Source organism: Leucoraja erinacea, chromosome 14 (assembly GCF_028641065.1).
Source record: "Leucoraja erinacea ecotype New England chromosome 14, Leri_hhj_1, whole genome shotgun sequence".
Lineage (NCBI taxonomy): Eukaryota > Metazoa > Chordata > Chondrichthyes > Rajiformes > Rajidae > Leucoraja > Leucoraja erinaceus.
Window position 1 is genome coordinate 24,735,565 of NC_073390.1, and position 20,426 is coordinate 24,755,990.

Genomic DNA, 20,426 nt, shown 5'->3' on the forward strand with positions numbered 1-20,426 from the left:
ATGTGGATTAGGAATATGATGGACATAGCACGCCTTGAAGAAATGAGACTCCGACTAATAGATAAATATGACCAATTCTTAAAGAGTTGGTCTCCTTTCATCGACTTTTTGGAATCATGTGATGCAGCGGTGCCGTAAGGATTGCTGATTTCAACATCATGACGCGGATAGAGCTGCATCTAGCCGAATACAGATTTTGAAAAATCTCTTTAAGGGGCCTTCTCAATCTATTTCTAAATTCCTAGCTCTCTCTTCCTTTTTTTATTTTTTATCCACACTCTTTTTCTACTCTCTACCATCTATTTCTCTGACTTTTTCCCAGGAATCATTGCTGGTGAACCTGTCTCTGCTTACTTCTTTCTATAACATAAAACTAGAGGTTGTACATAGAATGGATTACGTTATTACATAGTTGGCACCTAAAATTAGGTGCCACTGTACTGTTTTGTGATGTATTAACTTCTAATAAAATAAACAAAAAAAAAAAACTGAAAAAAAAAAAAAAAAAAAAAAAAAATGAATGCTAACATACCATTCGCCTTCTTCACTGCCTGCTGCACCTGCATGCCTACTTTTAATGACTGGTGTACCATGACACCCAGGTCCCGTTGCATCTCCCCATTTCCTAATCGGCCACCATTCAGATAATAATCTACTTTCCTGTTTTTGCCACCAAAGTGGATAACCTCACATTTATCCACATTATACTGCATCTGCCATGCATTTGCCCACTCACCCAGCCTATCCAAGTCACTTTGCAGCCTCCTAGCATCCTCTTCACAGCTAACACTGCCCCCCAGCTTCGTGTCATCCGCAAACTTGGAGATGTTGCATTCAATTCCCTCGTCCAAATCATTAATATATATCGTAAATAGCTGGGGTCCCAGAACTGAGCCTTGGGGTACCCCACTAGTCACTGCCTGCCATTGTGAAAAGGATCCGTTTACTCCTACTCTTTGCTTCCTGTCTGCCAGCCAGTTCTCTATCCACATCAATACTGAACCCCCAATGTCATGTGCTTTAAGTTTGTATACTAATCTCTTATGTGGGACCTTGTCGAAAGCCTTCTGAAAGTCCAGATATAACACATCCTCTGGTTCGCCCTTATCCACTCTACTAGTTACATCCTCGAAAAATTCTATAAGATTCGTCAGACATGATTTACCCTTCATAAATCCATGCTGACTTTGTCCAATGATTTCACCACTTTCCAAATGTGCTGCTATCCCATCTTTAATAACTGATTCTAGCAGTTTCCCCACTACCGACATTAGACTAACTGGTCTGTAATTCCCCGTTTTCTCTCTCCCTCCCTTTTTAAAAAGTGGGGTTACATTAGCTACCCTCCAATCCTCAGGAACTACTCCAGAATCTAAAGAGTTTTGAAAAATTATCACTAATGCATCCACTATTTCTGGGGCTACTTCCTTAAGTACTCTGGGATGCAGCCTATCTGGCTCTGGGGATTTATCGGCCTTTAATCCATTCAATTTACCTAACACCACTTCCCGGCTAACCTGGATTTCACTCAGTTCCTCCATCTCATTTGACCCCCGGTCCCCTGCTATTTCCGGCAGATTATTTATGTCTTCCTTAGTGAAGACAGAACCAAAGTAGTTATTCAATTGGTCTGCCATGTCCTTGTTCCCCATGATCAATTCACCCGTTTCTGACTGCAAGGGACCTACATTTGTTTTAACTAATCTTTTTCTCTTCACATATCTATAAAAGCTTTTGCAGTCAGTTTTTATGTTCCCTGCCAGTTTTCTTTCATAATCTATTTTCCCTTTCCTAATTAAGCCCTTTGTCCTCCTCTGCTGGTCTCTGCATTTCTCCCAGTCCTCTGGTAGGCTGCTTTTTCTGGCTAATTTGTACGCTTCATCTTTTGTTTTGATACTATCCCTGATTTCCCTTGTTATCCACGGATGCACTACCTTCCCTGATTTATTTTTTTGCCAAACTGGAATGAACAATTGTTGTAGTTCATTCATGCTGTCTTTAAATGCCTTCCATTGCATATCCACCGTCAACCCATTAAGAATCAATCGCCAGTCTATCTTGGCCAATTCACGTCTCATACCCTCAAAGTTACCTTTCTTTAAGTTCAGGACCCTTGTTTCTGAATTAACGATGTCACTCCCCATCCTAATGAAGAACTCAACCATATTATGGTCACTCTTGCCCAAGGGGCCGCGCACAACAAGACTGCTAACTAACCCTTCCTCATTACTCAATATCCAGTCTAGAATAGCCTGCTCTCTCGTTGTTTCCTCTACATGTTGGTTTAGAAAACTATCCCACATACATTCTAAGAAATCCTCTTCCTCAGCACCCATGCCAATTTGATTCACCCAATCTATATGTAGATTGAAGTCACCCATTATAACTGTTTTACCTTTGTTGCACGCATTTTAATTTCCTGTTTGATGCCATCCCCAACTCCACTACTACTGTTAGGTGGCCTGTACACAAATCCTACTAGCGTTTTCTGCCCCTTAGTGTTTCGCAGCTCTACCCGTATCGATTCCACATCCTCAAAGCTAATGTCCTTCCTTTCTATTGCGTTAATCTGCTCTCTAACCAGCAACGCTACCCCACCTCCTTTCCCTTTCTGTCTATCCCTCCTGAATATTGAATATCCCTGGATGTTCAGCTCCCAGCCTTGGTCACCCTGGAGCCATGTCTCCGTGATCCCAACTATATCATAATCATTAATAGCTATCTGCACATTCAACTCATCCACCTTATTACGAATGCTCCTTGCATTGAGACACAAAGCCTTCAGGCTTGTTTTTACAACACTCTTACCCCTTATACTATTATGCTGAAAAGTGGCCCTTTTTGATTTTTGCCCTGGATTTGCCGGCCTGACACTTTTACTTTTCACCTTGCTACTTATTGCTTCTACCCTCATTTTACACCCCTCTGTCTCTACGCTCACACATTTAAGAAACCCTTTCCCTTTAACTCCATCCTCCACTATCCTATTCGACACCCCACCCCCCTTATTCAGTTTAAAACCACCCGTGTAGCAGTGGCAAACCTGCCTGCCAGAATGCTGGTCCCACACCTGGTAAGATGCAATCCGTCCCTTTTGTACAGTTCCCCCTTACCCCAAAGCAGATCCCAGTGATCGAAGAATCTAAATCCCTGCCCCGTGCACCAGTTCCTCAGCCACACGTTCAGGTCCCGTATCTCCCTGTTCCTGCTCTCGCCAGCACGAGGAACTGGAAGCAAACCGGAGATAACAACCCTGGAGGTCCTGCTTTTCAGCATTTTTCCGAGCTCTCTAAAGTCACGCGGCAGAATATTCATCCCCTGGGGATTCATCCCCTGGGGTTCACTGGGGAGCTCGCACGTCACTGCTATGCCGGTGCACGAAATTAGTGTTGGCTCTGGTGTAATGAAACAAAGCCGGTAAGAACTAGATGGTGTGGGCATTCTGCGACGTTGTTGCTCATGTCAAGAAGCTTGGATGGCATCGATCATGCATATGGCCCTAACTTGGTGGCGTAGGTTTGGGAGGATGGAGGATGCTCAGTATCTGGTCTACACTTGCGGACACAATACACAAATGCATAATTCTATTAGTTGTACAGCGTAGAAACAGGCTCTTTGGACCATCCCACATTCCTGCATTTGGCCGATCTATCTATATATTACTAAAACTCTCATCTTGTTTGTTTCTATGTCTATGAGTCTGACCGTCTGCTCCTGAAATTATGCCAAAACGGTACACGATAGTGCTACAATTTTTGGACCTCCTTACTCACAATTGTCCCGTGGTGTGCTGTGTCAAGTTCCGTTCAGATTGATAGCATATTTTACAAGTTGTTCTTATTTTTAACTTTACAAAATCCAGTTTGAGAAGTTGCAGTGGCAGTTAGCAGCTATTACGTCACAATGTGATCTGATTTACATAAACTGCAGACTTAACTTTTCACTGTAAAAACATCCAATTGCACTTGCTGGCCCTGCCCGGTACAATGTTGTAAATCACAAGTGCAATTGGATTTTTTAAAGTGAAAAGTCAAAATGTTAATGTTTAAAAAGAGGGAGGGTGAAGAGGATGGACAGGGAGTGCTGGGATATAAGGGGAAATGAGCCGACCCTGCACAGTTGGGGGCTATGGGTGAGTGGTGGGATATTGCGTTGGGGGGACGGGTGAGTGGGGAATATTGCGTTGGGGAATGGGTTGCATTGGGGGACCAGGCCTCTTGTGTGACAGGGACCCAACGGGTCCCACTTTGTCTAGTATCCTTCTAAATTTATCCTATCCATGTACCTGTCTAAATGTTTCTTAAACGTTGTGATAGCATCAACAACATATAATTGACCCGTTGATTATGGCCAATGAGGATAATGGGGAACAGGGCGAGAATGCACTCATTATTTCTTCGTTTACATCTGTTCTTGTCAGAGCGGGTTACTTCCTGGCAAGAATGTGACCTGTGCCAATTTATATCGCACTGTCCAAAGCAAAGAGTTCAGAATTTCGCTCCAGTCATTCAGTCCATCGCCTTTCTTATCAAAACAAAGGAAGAGTTTTGGGGAAGTAATTGGTATTTTAAAGTGTAAATCATAGCAGTTTCAACAATTGCAATAACAGCAATAGTTAATGCATAAAAACAAGAAAATACAGTGCTGGTTCACAAAAAAAGGCACAAAGTGCTGGAGTAACTGAGGCAGTATCTCCAGAGGACATGGATAGGTTACGTTTTAATTCGTGACCCTTTCTCAGACTGAGTGCAGGCTCCCGACCCGAAATGTCACCTATCCATTTTCTCCAGAGATGCTGCCGGACCTGCTGAGTTACTCCAGTACTTTGTGTCTTCAAGCGGAAATGCCTGTCGGTTTGTACTGAAAATGTGTAACGTGTAATTATGTCCACGTGAACGAGTTTAGCGAGCAATATATAATGTCAATCTTGCAATTGAGAATGTCCTACGAAGGGAGCGGTTTGCTGTAAAATGTTATCAACTTTTTTCAAGTTACTTCATACTCACTATTCATCATTATTGAGTATTTTTAGTTTGAGTTTTTTTAACTTCCAATTTCCTGTCGTTACAGTTATACTTTATTAGCAAGTGCTCATCTTTCTTTCTTAAAGAATAATTGATTTTATTTCGCCCTGACCTGATGGGGCGCAGGACGTGAGTACTTGTATCAAATCTACCTTGTAAAGTCTTCATCTTCATGTTCAAGCAAATCGGAGTCCACCGAACTGATGGAATGTGAATCTACTGACCAAACAAAACAAAAGCTTCATTTAAAAAGAGTGCATTTATATTGATAGGTAATATGTGTAGCCAGTTTAAAGATAATTACCGAGTCCTGTCACAGGCTGCTGAGGGTCGATTTCCTCGTACACCGGCCCGGGGAGATCAGGGTGCAGCAGTTTCCTACGGCCTAAAATACCAACAGGAGTACATATGAGGCAAACAAAACTGGACAGCAATTAGAACGTAGACAGCACAGTACAGCATAGGGACAGGCCCTTCGGCCCACAATGTCGTGCCGAACATCTCGATCCATATAGCCACAGCTCGATCCCTATACCCACCACCATCTGTGTGAAAATAAATGTCCCTCGGGTTCCTATTAAATCTTTCCCTTCTCAACTTAAACCGGGTCCCCTGGTTCTTAATTCCTCTACTCTGGTTAGAAGACTGTGCATTCAGCATATCTTTCCCCTTCATGATCTTATACTTCTCTAAAAGGCCACCCCTCGTATGCTCCAAGGAATAATGTCCTAGCTTGCCCAAACTGTCCCTATAGTTCAGGCCCTCAACTCCTGGCATCGTCCTCATAAATTCTGTCTGCACATTAAAGTCCATGATAATTTATTTACTAACCATTCTGGAAGTTTCTTATTGAACCTTTGGCCAGTTGAAGTGAAACAGCGATAAGAGCAGAACCGAGAATGCAAGGGATGACATAAACGAAGATTCTGAGAGAATTAAAAGATGGTGCATGCACCTGCTGACCTGAAATAAACACAATAAAATATAATAAGGTGCACGGTCTTTCATTAAATCATGGTGCAGCCATCTCTGTTGCGGACACCGACAATTGTTGATACATTACGTAAATTCCCCCATACAATTGAAGAAACGTTAGGGTTAAATCTGAACCAGAGTGATGGAGTAACTCAGCGCGTCAAGCAGCATCTCTGGAGAACATGGAAAGGCGACAGCTTGAGTCGGGATCCTTCTTCACCTATTCTTGTCCTCCTGAGATGCTGTCAGACCAGCTGAGTTACTCCAGCACTTTATCCAAGTGTTTGTAAACTGGAATCTGCAGTTCCTTGTGTCTCCAGGTTAATACATATTTTTTATGATACATTTTAATTCCAAGTTTGAAGTAATACCCTTTTAAGATAAGTAAATCACAAGGAATTGCAGATGCTGGAATCATGAGCAAAACGTAAAGTGTCGGAGGGACCTAGCGGGTCAGGCAGCATCTGCGAGGGCGTGCTTTGTTCCCGCTTCAGATACGGTGTCTAAATACAAATCTCACTCTGTTTTTCCTCAAAGGTTTAATGTCGTGAGATGGTCTCAATTGGAATTTCATGCGCAGCGAGGGAGAACAAGGATAACACACAAAACAGCAGCAGAAAGGATAATCGAACGCGTTAAGAACAGATTCAAAGTTCTGGAGTAACTCAGCGGGTCAAGCAGCATATCTGGAGAACATGGATCGATGATGCTTCGCTTCGGAACTTTTCTTCAGCATCGACCCGAAACACCACCCCTCCATGTGCTACCGAGATGCTGCCCGACCCGCTGAGTTACTCCCGCAATTTGGCTCTTTATTTTGAAGTGGAAATATTTGAAGAGAGGAAAGGGAGAGAAGGGTGCAGGTAACTAAAGACCGAGGCGTCCAGTAATCGGAGAGGCCGAACGGGAAGAAGATGGGTTCGTTTACGATTGTAGCATGAAGATATATAGATAGGTCGAAGCAGAAAGTAGACAAAACACATAAACACGGTAATGTCACAGACCGGAACATATCACGGCAACATCCTCCTTGTGTCCACAGTCATGATCACCGAAGGCAGCGAATTTGCAATCCCACAGGGTTCGTTCACCGCCTGTGCATTTCACCTCGTCCAGCCAAATAGTCCCGTTGCCTTGGGGGAAGAGGTCTCTGGCGGAGGCCAGCTCGGGATCTCCACAGTTCAACTGCCCACACACCACTGTGGCATCGCGCAAGTCCCAGGAGTCGTCGCACACCGTCCCCCACGTCCCATTGAAGTACACTTCAACCCTTCCCGAGCAACGGTCGGGCCCCTTCACCAGCCGCAGGTCTGAAATACACAGCGCGCCTATGAACATGTGGCAACGTTAACTTGCACGGAATATGCTACGTTGTTTTATTTACCGATAACTTATTTACCACCATTCTACAAGTTTCTTTATAGATCTTTAGACTTTAGACTTTAAAGGCTTGGGGTTAGGGCGGCACGGATGCGTAGCGGTAGAATTGCTGCCTCACAGCGCCAGAGACCGAGTTCGATCCTGACTACGGGTGCTGTATGTACGGTGTTTGTACGTTCTCCCTGTGACCGCGCAGGTTTTCTCCGGATGCTCCGGTTCCCCCCCACATTCCAAACACGTACAGGGTTGTAGATTAATTGGCTTCGGTAAGAATTGTAAATTATCGCAATAAGTGTCGGATAGTGTCAGTGTACGGGAATCGCTGGACCCGCGCTGTATCTCTAGATTCAAAAACGAAACTAAATCTTTGATCAGTTGAATTAAAACAACGACAAGAACCTAACGGATTCGTGTTTTAGGTTCGGGTTTATTATTGTCACGTCTTCCGAGATACAGTGAAAAGTTTTATTTTTCATGCTATCCAATCATATCCGATAATATTATCCATAAATACAATCATGACAAACTCAAGAGCGAAGGGGAAGATACAGAGCGTAGAATATAGTTCTCGGCATCGTAGTGTACCAGTTCCAGAGACAAAGTCCAATGTACACAATGGGGTAGAGGTGAATCGGACAGGACCCTAACATATGGAAGGACCGTTTAGAAGCCTGATAACAGAGGGGGAAAGGCGATGACAGGGGTGCGACAGAGACATGCCTTTGATTCTGCTTGAAGTGCAGATTGCGGTAATTGGTGGTGAATCTAGTCTGTGTGATGGATTGGGCGTATTTGAGCCATGATAAAATAATTCTGGGATGCCAACTATGTCGGGTAATCTAGAGGCAGCAAGTGGACGGTGAATGTGTTGGATACCAGCCCAGTGGAGGATACCAGCCCATCCGGAGTTTGCCAATGCTATTATGCCATATGTAGATTTGCAGAATTCCCGCACTACGCTGGAATTCAGAACAGAATGTGCTGACGACATCAAAACTGTGTTATTTTCCAGCGTTTGATTTTTGATTTGGTGCCATGTAGGGGAAGTGAATCATATTCTGTGTGCGTCCAACACAACAATCGCACTTTCTACCATATCTATAACTATTTCCTCAATGTAAGGCCGCACAATGGCGCCGCTGGTAGAGCTGCTGCCTCACAGCGCCAGAGACATAGATTCGACCCTGACCTCGGCTGCTGCCTGTGTGGAGTTGCACGTTCTCCCTGTGACGGCGTGGGTTTTCCCCCCGCGTCCTAAAGACGCGCGGGATTGTAGGTTAATTTGTCTCTGTAAATTGCCTCCCGTGTGTAAGGAGTGGATGAGAAAGCGGATTCATGTAAGAGATGTGCCAGGCATGTTTACAGAGGATGGCGAGTGCCTGGAACACACTGCCGTGGGCGGTGATGAAGACAGATAAAATAATGGCGCTTAAGGGACTTCTGGATAAGCACGTGGATATGCACGGGATGGAAATATAGATTATGTACAGGCAGAGGAAATTAGTTTAATTTGGCACGATGTTGGGCGTGGACATTTTGGGCGGAAAGGACTGTTCCTGTGCTGCGTTGTGCTATGTTCTATGATCTATGGACAGTTTGGACCCGGTGGACCGAATGGCCTGTTTCCATGCGGTATCATGCAACCAGTCAATGACTGTAAATATGCGGTATCATTCAATCAGTGACTCCAAATTTGGCTGATCAGCAACTTCTGATTAAAAAGCAAATGCAACTTCTGATGACGTCGCCTGAATTGGTCCAAAGCTGCAGATTGACTTTCTACACGAGCAGTGGAAGAATTAAGTTGGAGCCCGGCTATGTGCATCCTTCTGAGACTGCGAATAAAGGAAATACTCTCTTCGGGCAGAGCAATAGACAAGGAGACGCACTTAAGCTGACCGTATGAAATAGGCCAAAGCATACTTGAGACATAGATTTGATAAGTAACATATTAGACATTACCAGCATATTCAGGAACTTGGTTCATTGTTTCCTCTTTCATCGCAACGCGTTGTTTCGGCGGTTTGGATTCTGTGAAACAAGTTACATCCATCACTTGAGAGTAATATTGCAAATGCAAGCCGCTTCGTGGTTACATTATTACCTGAACAAATGACCCCGACATCATGGCCGTGGTTACAGTCGTGTTGACCCCAGGGTGAAGAAGGACATTGCCACAGGAGTGAGTCGTGCAAGCGGCATTTCACATCATCCAGCCAGATTTGTCCGGATCCCTGGCCAAATACCGAGCTTTGTAGAACCGGCTTTCCTGAGCCGCAGCCGAGATGAGCGCACACTACTCTCGCATTCTCGTCGCCAAAGAAATCCTCGCAAACAGTGCCCCAGGTCCCGTTAAAGAAGACTTCAACCCTGCCCTGGCAGGGATTCGCGCCATTCACCAACTTTATCGCCTTGTGATCTGTAAAACAATGAAGCACGTTGAGCCAAAGGAGTCACAAAGTGCCAGATTAACTCAACGGGTCAGGCAGCGCCTCAGGGGAACATGGATAGCCGCCCTTTCGGGTCGGCATCTTTCTTCAGACTGATTGTGGGAGAGAGAAAGCTAGAATAGAGGTGAATAGACAGGTGGGACCGAATCCTGAAGGATAGTTGGATGTAGGTGTGGAGGAGAGTTTGAATGGCTCATGGGCGGATAGACCAGAGAGTAGAAGACAAATCGTGTGAGATAAGAAGAAAGGGATGGAAGATGTATGGATGTATGAAATGTGAAGCAAGAGAAAGGCACGTAGGTGGAATAGGACGGGAAGGGGGGAGGGGAGGTAGCGGGCAGAGAGAAATGGGTGCGCATCCGGGTGCGGAAGAGAGTGGGGAAGGGAGGGGCAACGGCCCCTAATTGTAGGTTAGCTACCTAAAATAGGAGAATTAAGTGTTCACACCGTTTGGTTGTAAACTATCCGAGCGGATTATGCACATGCCCTTCCTCACTCTGGCAATGGAGGGCTTCTAGGACAGAAAGCTTAAAGTCCACGCCGACCATTGACCAGTTCTATGTTATCCCACTTTCCATATTCCACTCCTTACACACTTAGAATTAATTACATAGGGCCAATCAGTCTACAAATCCGCACGTCTTTGGTATGTGTGAAGCAACCGGAGCTCCCGGAAGAAACCTATGCAGTCACAGGGAGAAAGAGGGAACTCCACACAGACAGCACTCGAGGTCTCTGGCGTCGCGAGGCAGCAACTCTACCAGCTACGCCATTGTGCCCCCCTATATTCTAAAATGTATACTCTGTTCATGGATCATCATCGACTTCATCTAGAGTGAGACATTCTGCATGTTTTAAGTCAAACTCACCCGAACAGATAACCCCAGCATCTTCTTTGTGAAAGCAGTCGTTTTCTCCCCTTGCTCTCGCCGGACATTGCCACAAGGCCGAATTATTCGCTGAACAGTTGACATTGTCCATCCAGATAGGACCCGAACCTTGGCCAAACCAGCCGGAAACCGTGACATTCAGAGCATACCCACAGTTCAGGTCTTTGCAGACAACGTGGCCGTCCGTTAAATCCCAATAATCATCGCACACCGTACCCCATGTGTCGTTGTAGTAAACCTCTACCCTTCCGGCACAACGACTGCCGCCGTCAATCAGTGTGATGGGATGATGATCTGCAGCGAAAAATATAAACGATTCATCTGGAGGCAGTCCGAGTAAAGATGGCAGCGTGTTGTCTCAACAAATACAGCGCGTTGCCTTCTTTAATATTTAGTAGACAAAAATTGGGAGTTTATAAGAAACAGGACCAGCAGAGGACAGAATAATGAAAAGAACTGCAGATGCTGGTTTAGACCAAAGATAGAAGCAAAGTGCTGGAGTAACTCAGAGGGTCAGACAGCATCTCTGGAGAAAATGTATAGGTGACGTTTCTTCAGACTGATTATAGGGATGGGTAGGGCGATTGGAAGCAAGAATAGACCAGGACAAACCAGAGGCGGCAACGGATGACTTCAGGCAGGATGGTTTCCCGACTGATGAGAACGCCCAATAGTTTATGTTTTATTTCATAATTCCGACAATTGCAGTTATTTTGTGTTTCAGTTGATAATGCTGTTCGTTGGCACTAGCCTAAGGCATTGCCAGAGCAACGCCATTGGAAACTTTAGGAATACTTTATGAATGTACAGTAGATATATGTCACAAAGTAACAAGAGGTTCCAATCTTACCAGAACAGAAGACACCAACATCGTCGCCCATTGATAAGTGGTTAGGTTGTGCAAACGTGCAGTTCCAGAGATAGCGTTCACTGCCATTGCAAGTCACGTTGTCCATTAACACCGGGCCCCTGCCGGTTGCATGTTTGGAGTAGTTGTAAACATTTATTACGGAGCCGCAGTTCAGCTGTCTGCACACTACATCTGCATCTCTCAAGTCCCACTGACTGTCAATTACTCTGCCCCACACGCCGCCGTAATAAACCTCCACTCTGCCATCACACACGCCCTTTCCATCCACCAGGCGCAATTGCCATTGTTCAACTGTGGACATATAATTGGGTATCAATGTTACTCAATGGTATCATGTTGTGAACAAGAACAAAATACAGGTTTTTTATCACTGGGCGTCGAAGTTGGGCACAGGTAAATAAACTGGAAACTGTTGTGCCGACAATACACTACCCTGTACTGAAATTAATTACATTCAGATTATTTTACCTACCAACTCTCGTTATTCTGAGTGCAATCATGTGTTATACTCACAGAACTATGCTTCCATTTATCTATGCCCCTGCTTCATAATCCTATCTCACATTCATTCCTGTGTAGGAAGAAACTGCAGATGCTGGATTAAACCGAAGATAGACACAAAAAGCTGGAGTAACTCAGTGGGTCAGACAGCACCTCTGGAGAAAGGGAAAAGGTGAAGGGTCTCGACCCGAAACGCCACCTATTCATTTTCTCCAGAGATGCTGTCTGACCCGCTGAGTTACTCCAGCTTTTTGTGTTTGCATATTTTCCTATCTGCTTGAATTTGACGATCCTTCCGCCAATGAGCATATCAGAATTTTTCTTCCACTCGCTGACCATGTCTGTTCTGATTTACGCGCCTCCAGCCGTGCACGTGTTGCTCTTGTCACATTGGATAAAGAGCTTAGCTGTCATTTTAGGCAGTGTATGCATAGCAGAGCGGAAGAAATGTGCACGCTGAAATGGTGACTGAATGACCCCAACACGAGTATTGTATACATTGCCTTGAATTATTTCAATTTATTTCTTATCCCTGATTTTTGCAGTTCCTTTTCATCATTGGCAAAAATAAATGTCATCAGATTGTTGGTGAGCCAACCTTATTAGTTCAAATACTCAGTGAAGCGTTGGGGCGTAACCTACACCTCCCCTGGTGATTCAACAGAGGGAGCAGGTACACAAAAATGCTGGAAAATCTCAGCGGGTGCAGCAGCATCTATGGAGCGAAGGAAATAAGCAACGTTTCGGGCCGAAACCCTTCTTGCATGATACTTAACATCAAATGGTTCCGTTGTCGGTGCATATTACAACTACACAATCTTGAGCCTGAGACCTGAGACTTGACAAATCACCTACCGGAACAGATGACGCCGGCATCGTTCTTGTGTGTGCACGGACGGTGGCCCCATGATGAAACGAGGCAGTCATTCAAACGCATCTCATTGCCGCGACATTCGTGGATATCTTTCCATATGGAACCATTTCCCTCACCGAAGAGTGCTCCTCCAGGCGCTGATAAGGCAACTCCACAACGTAGATGATTGCAGACGACGGCCGCATCCTGTAAATCCCAGTACGTGTCGCAGACCGTCCCCCAGATTTCATCTCTCAGTATCTCCACTCTTCCCGAACAGCTGTCATTGCCACCGACTAATCGCGGCCCCTTTTGACCTTTTAAGTTAAAAGAACGAACACGAAACACGAGGTGTCATATAGTCCATTTGGAAATCTGTTCCTGCTTAATCCTTTAAAATAATAGTCATCATTAGGAAAAGTTCTGCAGCGGATTTGGACGTGGAAATCACCCACGTGCGGTCAATTCACAGACAGGTCCTATGGGTTTCTGTAAAGCTGATAGAAGCAGCACTGTAACACACTGCAAGTGGAGACACACTTATTGAGAGGGAAGGAAATGTGGATAACGATGAGTTGGGGGGGGGGGGGGGGGGGGGGGGGGGGGGGGGGGGGGGGGGGGGGTCAGGTTGGGATGACACGAACATGGAGAAGAATAGAAGTATTAGGACATCTGTAGATTAATTTCCGAACCGATAAACTGTACATGCTAAATAAATCGATGGGTCGTGAGTATCCTTAACAGGTCAGCTAGGATTTATGGAGAAACAGACAATGGTTCTCATTGCATCGCGGTATGCGTGGCAATAAAAAACTCGGCTGATACATGTTTATAAGTGATAGGAGCAAAATGAGGCCATTCAGCCCATCAAGTCTACTTCGCCATTCAATCACGGCTGATCTATCTCTCCCTCTGAACCCCGTTCTCATGCTTTCTCCCCATACCCACTAAAATCTCAATTTTCTAAATGTGGAGAAAATCCAGAAATCGGAGGTGCAACGGGATTTGGCGGAACTCCCAAAAATATAATTTGCAAGTTGAATCTGTAGTGAGGAAGGCAAATTCAATGCTAGCATTTATATCAAGAAGAATGGAATACAAAAACAGGCATGTGATGCTGGCTCTATAAGGTGCTGGTCAGGCCGCATTTGGAGTACTGTGCGCAAACTTGGGCCCCATATCTGTGGAAGGATGTGCTGGCTCTGGAGAGGGTCCAGAGGAGGTTAACAAGAATGATTCCAGGAATGAGCGGGTTAGCATATGATGAGCGTTTGGCATCAATGGGCCTTTACTCGCTGGAGTTTAGAAGGTTGAAGGGAGGGCCTCGTTGGAACTTACAGAATAATGAAAGGCATTGATAGAGTGGATGTGGAAAGGATGTCTCGGTTGGTGGGAGGGCCTAGGAGCAAAGGCCATAGCCTCAGAATTAAAGGTCTTTAAAAAGGTGAGGGTGAACCTCTTTAGTCAAATGACAGTTAATGTGTGGAACTCGTTGCCACAAAGGGCTGTGGGGGCCGCCGTTAGGGGATATTTTTAAGGCAGAGATAGACAAGTTCTTGATTAGAACAGGTGTCAAGGGTTATGGGGAGAAGGCAGGAAAATGCGATTAGGTGGCAGAGATCAGCCATGATTAAATGGCCGAATTCTACTCCTATAACTTGTGAACTTGTGAACCGTATTAATCAAGTCACACAGTATCGTTGGAGGCCACGCCCGATCGCTGAGTTACTCCGACGCGCTAGATTTCGGCATCTGCAGTTCCCCGTGTCTCCAATTCCAGATCAACGTCCTTTCGAACAAAACTGAAGTGCGATAAATGTAAAAGGAAGTGTTAGTACTTATGTAAGAGAAGGTGAAAATTAATCTTTGGAATGAATTGTTGCAAAAGACTGAAGGCGGTTGATAAATATGTCAGTTCTGCATTAATGTTGAATACATCTTAGCTGCTGTCTGGGGGCACTGGGGCCGCACGGTGGCGCAGCGGTAGAATTGCTGCCTCACAATGCTAGAGACCCGGGTTCGATCCTAACAACGGGTGCTGCCTGTGCAGAGTTTGTAAGTTATGCCGGTCACCTCGTGGGTTTTCTCCGGGTGATCCGGTTTCCTCTCACACTTTTTTAAAAAAGTACAGGTCCGTAGTTTAATTGCCTCCTGTAAAATGTAAACTTTTCATAGTGTTTAGGCTATTGCTAGTGTACGGGTTGCCCCCTGGTCGGCACGGACTCGGTGGGCCGAGGGGCCTGCCTCCGCGCTGTACGACTAAAGTCTAAAGTCTGATGCCATGGATCAATGAGACTATCAACATTTATGAATGGTGCCATTTACCAAAGGCCATTTGGAGTGTTAGCGTAAACTAAATTAGTATAATCGCCTAGCTCAGTATACCTGTCACCCTAACTTTGCATTTTAAGTTTGGTGATGAGTCAAACATTCCCGAAAGCTGCCCAGTTGATTAACGAAGTAATTTGTAGAAAGAAGCAACTGCAGATTCTGGTTTACACAAAAGACAGTGCTGGAGTAATTCAGCGGGTCAGGCAGCATCTCTAGAGATAGAGATATAAAGGAATAGGTGACGTTTCGGGTCTGGACTCTTCTCCAGGCGTCTTGACCCGAGATGTCACCCATCCATTTTCTCCAGAGATGCTGTCTGATCCGGCGAGTTACTCTAGCACTTTGTGTCTATCTTCGGTATAAACCAGCATCTGCAGTTCCTCTCTACTCATTGTTCAGACTGTTTTGCTGAGGATTATCTACTCTACCTGAATCCACGTGCAAGAGCGAACGAAGCACCTACCTGAGCAGATGACGCTGACATCACGTTCGTGTGTGCAGGTGTGTTGGGGGCGTGGTGCTGAGGCGCAGTTCCAGAGGGATGCCTCGTTGCCTTGGCATCCGTATGCCTCCTGCCACACGGGACCACTGCCCTCTCCAAAATATGCTCCCCCGATGACTGATATCACCTGCCCACATTTCAATGTTCTGCACAGCACCCGTGCATCCTGCAGATCCCAATGCCAATCACACACGGTGCCCCAGGTCGCTCCATGCACAATCTCAAGTCTTCCATGACATCGGTCGGATCCGCCAACCAGCCTGGGCTCTCTATGCCCTGTCATTTTTAGAAGGTAAAATATCTTTAAATACCGTATGCGTCTTTGCACAAAGTAAATTGTTTGACAAAATAGCTTCTGCTTAATTCCACAAGACAAATTACTTCGCCGAACATAGTTCAGGTTTGTTCGATTTTCCCTCTGCATTTTAATATTTCTTTTTATTGAAATCCCCAGGAACAAAGATACGATCTGAGATGCCGGTACAACACCAGTGCAATATATCGGGAGGGTTCCTTCGTCCAGCCCCGAAATTTTAGCAAGAGGAATTTAGGACAATTGAAAGTTAATATTCTTAGTGGCTTGAAGATGGCGGCACATTGTCGCAGCGGGTAGTGCTGCTGCCTCACAGCGCCAGAGACCCACATTCGATCCTAACCTCGGGTACTATCTGCGAGGAGTTTGCATGTTCTCCCTGTGAACGCGTGCGTCTGGGTGCTCCGGTTTCTTCCCACTTTCCAAAGACGTGCGTGTTTGTAGGTTAATTGGCCTCTGGAAATTGTCCCCAGTGTGCAAGGGAGTGGGTGAAAAAATGGGATAACATGGAACTAGTGTGAACGGGTGATCGATGGTCGGCGCTAAATCAATGGGCCGATGACCTGTTACCATGGTGTTTCTCTAAACTACTCAAAATGTAGATATTCAATAAATATAACTGATTTAATTGATATGAGCAGCTATTTAATCATTCCTCTAAATATTTAATCCATTGCAAAGATATATTTGAAATTTAAGAGCTCAGTCAGCACGTGGTCTATTATGTATGTTTAAAGATGGATGATCTTAGTTACACTAGCGGCAAAATGCTCACTTAAAGCCGTCACCCTTCATACTGATTTCAATAGTGTGTGTTAATTGACAACATTTCGAGTTTAATTAGAAATATTAATTGGAATTTGAATTTGGTAGTCATTAAATATTCGAATTTTAATTGGAATTATATATTTAATAGGAAACAATTCAATAGCGTGTGTTAATTGGAAATAATTAATTCATGCCCAGTTATTTGGTATTCAGTGTGGCGATGCCAGGACATCATCTGCAATAGGACACAAAGAACTGGAGTAAAACAGCGGGTCCCCAATCCATGTTTTCCAGAGATGCTGTTTGAGCCACTGAGCTACTCCAGCACTTTGTGTCTTTTTTAAAATCCATTACAGAGAAGCATTAGAATTTTTGAGAACTCAGTAGATCATTTGATCTGTATGCACTTTGTCCCTCGGAACCCGAAGTGAATTAACTGAAATAAATTATTTAGATTCAATATACATTTTTTTTTAAAAAACGAATACGATTATTATTATTATTATTATTATTATTATTATTATTATTATTATTATTATTAAAGCGAGATTTTGTTGATTTTAAGGTGACGTTTCAATGAATTGTCACCCGTGAGGTTGTTACTCTTGTTGGAGTAATTCGGCGGGTCACAAGCGCCTCTGGTGAACGTGGACAGGGGACGTTTCGGGTCAGGATGCCTTTTCAGACCCCAATCCGAAACGTCAACTGCACCTGCAGTTCCTTGCGTCATCATCTAAAATATCATAATGTAAATTACCCGAACAAACAATCCCGGCTGCTTCCGTTTCCCCAGAACAGTTGGGGTGAGCCAGGGCCTTCCTTTCACATTTCCAGGGAACGTCCTTGGTGCCATCGCAGTGAATCGCAACTTGCAGCATGGGCCACTTTCCAACTCCGAACTGTGAGTTTCCTGATCCAGAGACAGCGTCGCCGCAGCCTAGGTAGCTGCACGACGCTCGAGCCTCATTCATACCGAATCCCCGACCACAAATGGTGACGAAAAAGCGAACATTATTGCTCGCCTCCACCCTCCCTGCACAAGGGCTGCCTCCATCCGCCAGTACCAGGCGCTGTGCCGCAACTGTAAAAGAACAGAAAGTACTCTTTAGTTGCTCTTTAAATCCCGAATAATTGAAACGCATGGAAGTGCTCGATTAAGCGAGTCAAGCAGCATCTCTAGGGGACATCGATAGGCGATGTTTCGTGTCGGAACACTTCGTCAGACTCTATTGTCGACAGAGATGTTGCCTGACATTCTGACCCTCCACCACTTTGTGTTCTTCACAAGATTCCAGCATAAGCAGTTCCTTGCGTCTACTAATTGAAATGTGAATGGGGTCGAGGGGATGAGTGGGTGGGTATGTATACAAGAGGTCATTGTACAAATAAAACAATGGTCTCAGTATAGACATACCGCAGTGAGTGGGTTAAATCAGCGATCGAAATTATCACTACAAATGTAGAGGCGGCCCAGAGGCGCAGCGCAGAGACCCGAGAGATTGTGCGAAACAGCAACGCGTAACCAGGGAGGAACAATTACCAGCATAATAGCATTCCAATTGTAACTGACAATGGCCTATTATCAGAAGCCATTTCTAGCAGGTATTTTATTTTGGTCAAAGATAAGCAGTGACATTTATCGCTTAATCTGCCTCCTTCCTGGCGCAGGACAATACTGCGATTGAGTTGCAACTGCAGTGCCGATGTAAGAATGTCCTCACCCCTCTCCTTCTCCCTGGCCCCTTCCTCACAAATCTCTCCCTTTGGCTTTTCATTTCACCCCTCTTCCATAATCTGACAACCCTTTGTGTCATTTTCATCTCTAGCCTTTATCCACTCATATGCTGATCATCTCCCAGTCTATCACTTCCCAGACTTTGTCCCGCCCACACCTCTCTTTTCCAGCTTTCTCTTCACAATTCCAGTCTGAAGAAGGGTCCCGAAACGTCATCTGACCATTCCCTCCACAAATCCTGCCTGAGCCGCTGAGTTCCTCCAACACTTCATGGTTTGCTCAAGTATGTCGGGTTGTGCTTGTAAAAAATACAGAACCTCTTGGCAGCGTTAACGCGAACGATGAGTTAAATGAACCAGAATACTTAACAAAATTCAACGATATAATTACCTTTACAATAGATGCTTACAATCGTCCTACTTTCGCAGACCTCCGCGTTGGAGACAGTGAACGAACAGCCCGAGGATGAAATATCAGTTCCGTTGCATTGAACCTTGTTCAGCAAAAGCGGCCCATCTTTGCGCGAGATAGGTTTGATTTGTAGCGCGTCGTAGACGTTGCATCCAACCTGTCTACAGACGATTTCTCCATAGCTTTCATCCCAATGGGTGGTGCAGACTGACATCCACTGGCCTCTGTACCGAATCTCTAAATCTCCGATACAAGGTTCATGCGGTCCCACCAATCTCAATTGTCTAAAATCTTTTTTTAAAAGGCAAGAGAAAAGCGGTTTACATAACCTGAAGTATATTCGGTTGGGTAGTTTACAACGTATCGGTAGGAATATTGATTTATCTAATTTCAAGTAATACTTGCTTTCCCTCGCTCTCAGACCCCCCCCATCATCCGATATACAATTATGCCTCGTTGTAAACAAATCCCAAAAACCACGCCGATCATAAAAAAGCACGATTTCCGCCAAAGCTGTGCTGGTCACAGATCTCTAGTTCAGACGTTTCACCACCATACGATACATTACGAACAACAAAGACTTCCGCTAACCACAGACAAATTTACCATACACTAAACCAAGACAAATTACATTTTGTTTTGGTATAGTGAAAATAACTATATTTTGTGGAAACGGTCATTTCTGCCCAACCTGCCACGCCGACCATCATTCCCCAACCACAGTGGTCCCGTCGACATGTATATGGCCCTTCCAAACATATCCTATCCATGTATCTATCATATGTTTTTAAACGTTATGATAGTACCTGCCTCAACTCTCTACTCTGGCAGCTCGTTCCATATACCCACCGAAAAAAAGTTGTCCTTCAGGTTCTTATTAATTATTTTCTTCTCATCTTAAATCTATGGCCTCACGTCCCTGATTCCCTCACTCTGGGTAAAGGACTCTGTGCATTCACCCTAGCTTCTCAATGGTTTAATATTCCCTCCGTTATGTTCTCAATATTGGAGCTGCATTTGTTCCGGTATTCTTCCATAAACAATATATGGAAGATATATAAACTATATATAAACTTTTCCGATATGGATGACATTTTCCAATAAGATTACCAAGATACCTTATGCGCGTTAACATCAGAGACAATGACACAAATATGATTTTAAAATATCAAGTAAGTCCTATAATGGATTCGTAGAGTTACAGCGCCGTACGAAACGAAAACATCAATACTACCCATCATGTTCGCGTCGACATTAAACCTATTACCCATTACTGAGCCTCTGCCCGTCTATCCCTCGACATTTCAAGAACTCATATAAATATTGATTCAGGCTCTTCTTTTCCGGTTGCGAACACCCTCCGGGTCAAATAATTCTTTCACAAATTCCGTCTAAATTTCAAGAGAGAGATGGACGTAGCTC

At 44.7% G+C, this 20,426-nt stretch overlaps 1 protein-coding gene across 3 annotated transcripts in view; it reads right to left on the reverse strand.

Annotated features, from left to right (window-relative positions):
• The window catches only part of LOC129703418 (deleted in malignant brain tumors 1 protein-like), a 32,681-nt gene that overhangs the window by 4,457 nt on the left and 7,798 nt on the right, over positions 1-20,426 (reverse strand). Inside the window, exons 3-14 of one of the 3 annotated variants that reach the window (XM_055645838.1) lie at positions 18,984-19,295; positions 17,616-17,939; positions 15,739-16,053; positions 12,947-13,261; positions 11,570-11,881; positions 10,699-11,013; positions 9,484-9,798; positions 9,342-9,410; positions 7,004-7,309; positions 5,856-5,987; positions 5,329-5,409; positions 5,177-5,243 (exon numbers count right to left, since the gene is read on the reverse strand). In XM_055645838.1, coding sequence (XP_055501813.1) covers positions 5,177-5,243; positions 5,329-5,409; positions 5,856-5,987; positions 7,004-7,309; positions 9,342-9,410; positions 9,484-9,798; positions 10,699-11,013; positions 11,570-11,881; positions 12,947-13,261; positions 15,739-16,053; positions 17,616-17,939; positions 18,984-19,295 — 2,863 coding nt within the window. The remainder of the gene's footprint in view (positions 1-5,176; positions 5,244-5,328; positions 5,410-5,855; positions 5,988-7,003; positions 7,310-9,341; positions 9,411-9,483; positions 9,799-10,698; positions 11,014-11,569; positions 11,882-12,946; positions 13,262-15,738; positions 16,054-17,615; positions 17,940-18,983; positions 19,296-20,426) is intronic. The other 2 variants (XM_055645840.1, XM_055645841.1) reach the window with 2 other exon arrangements.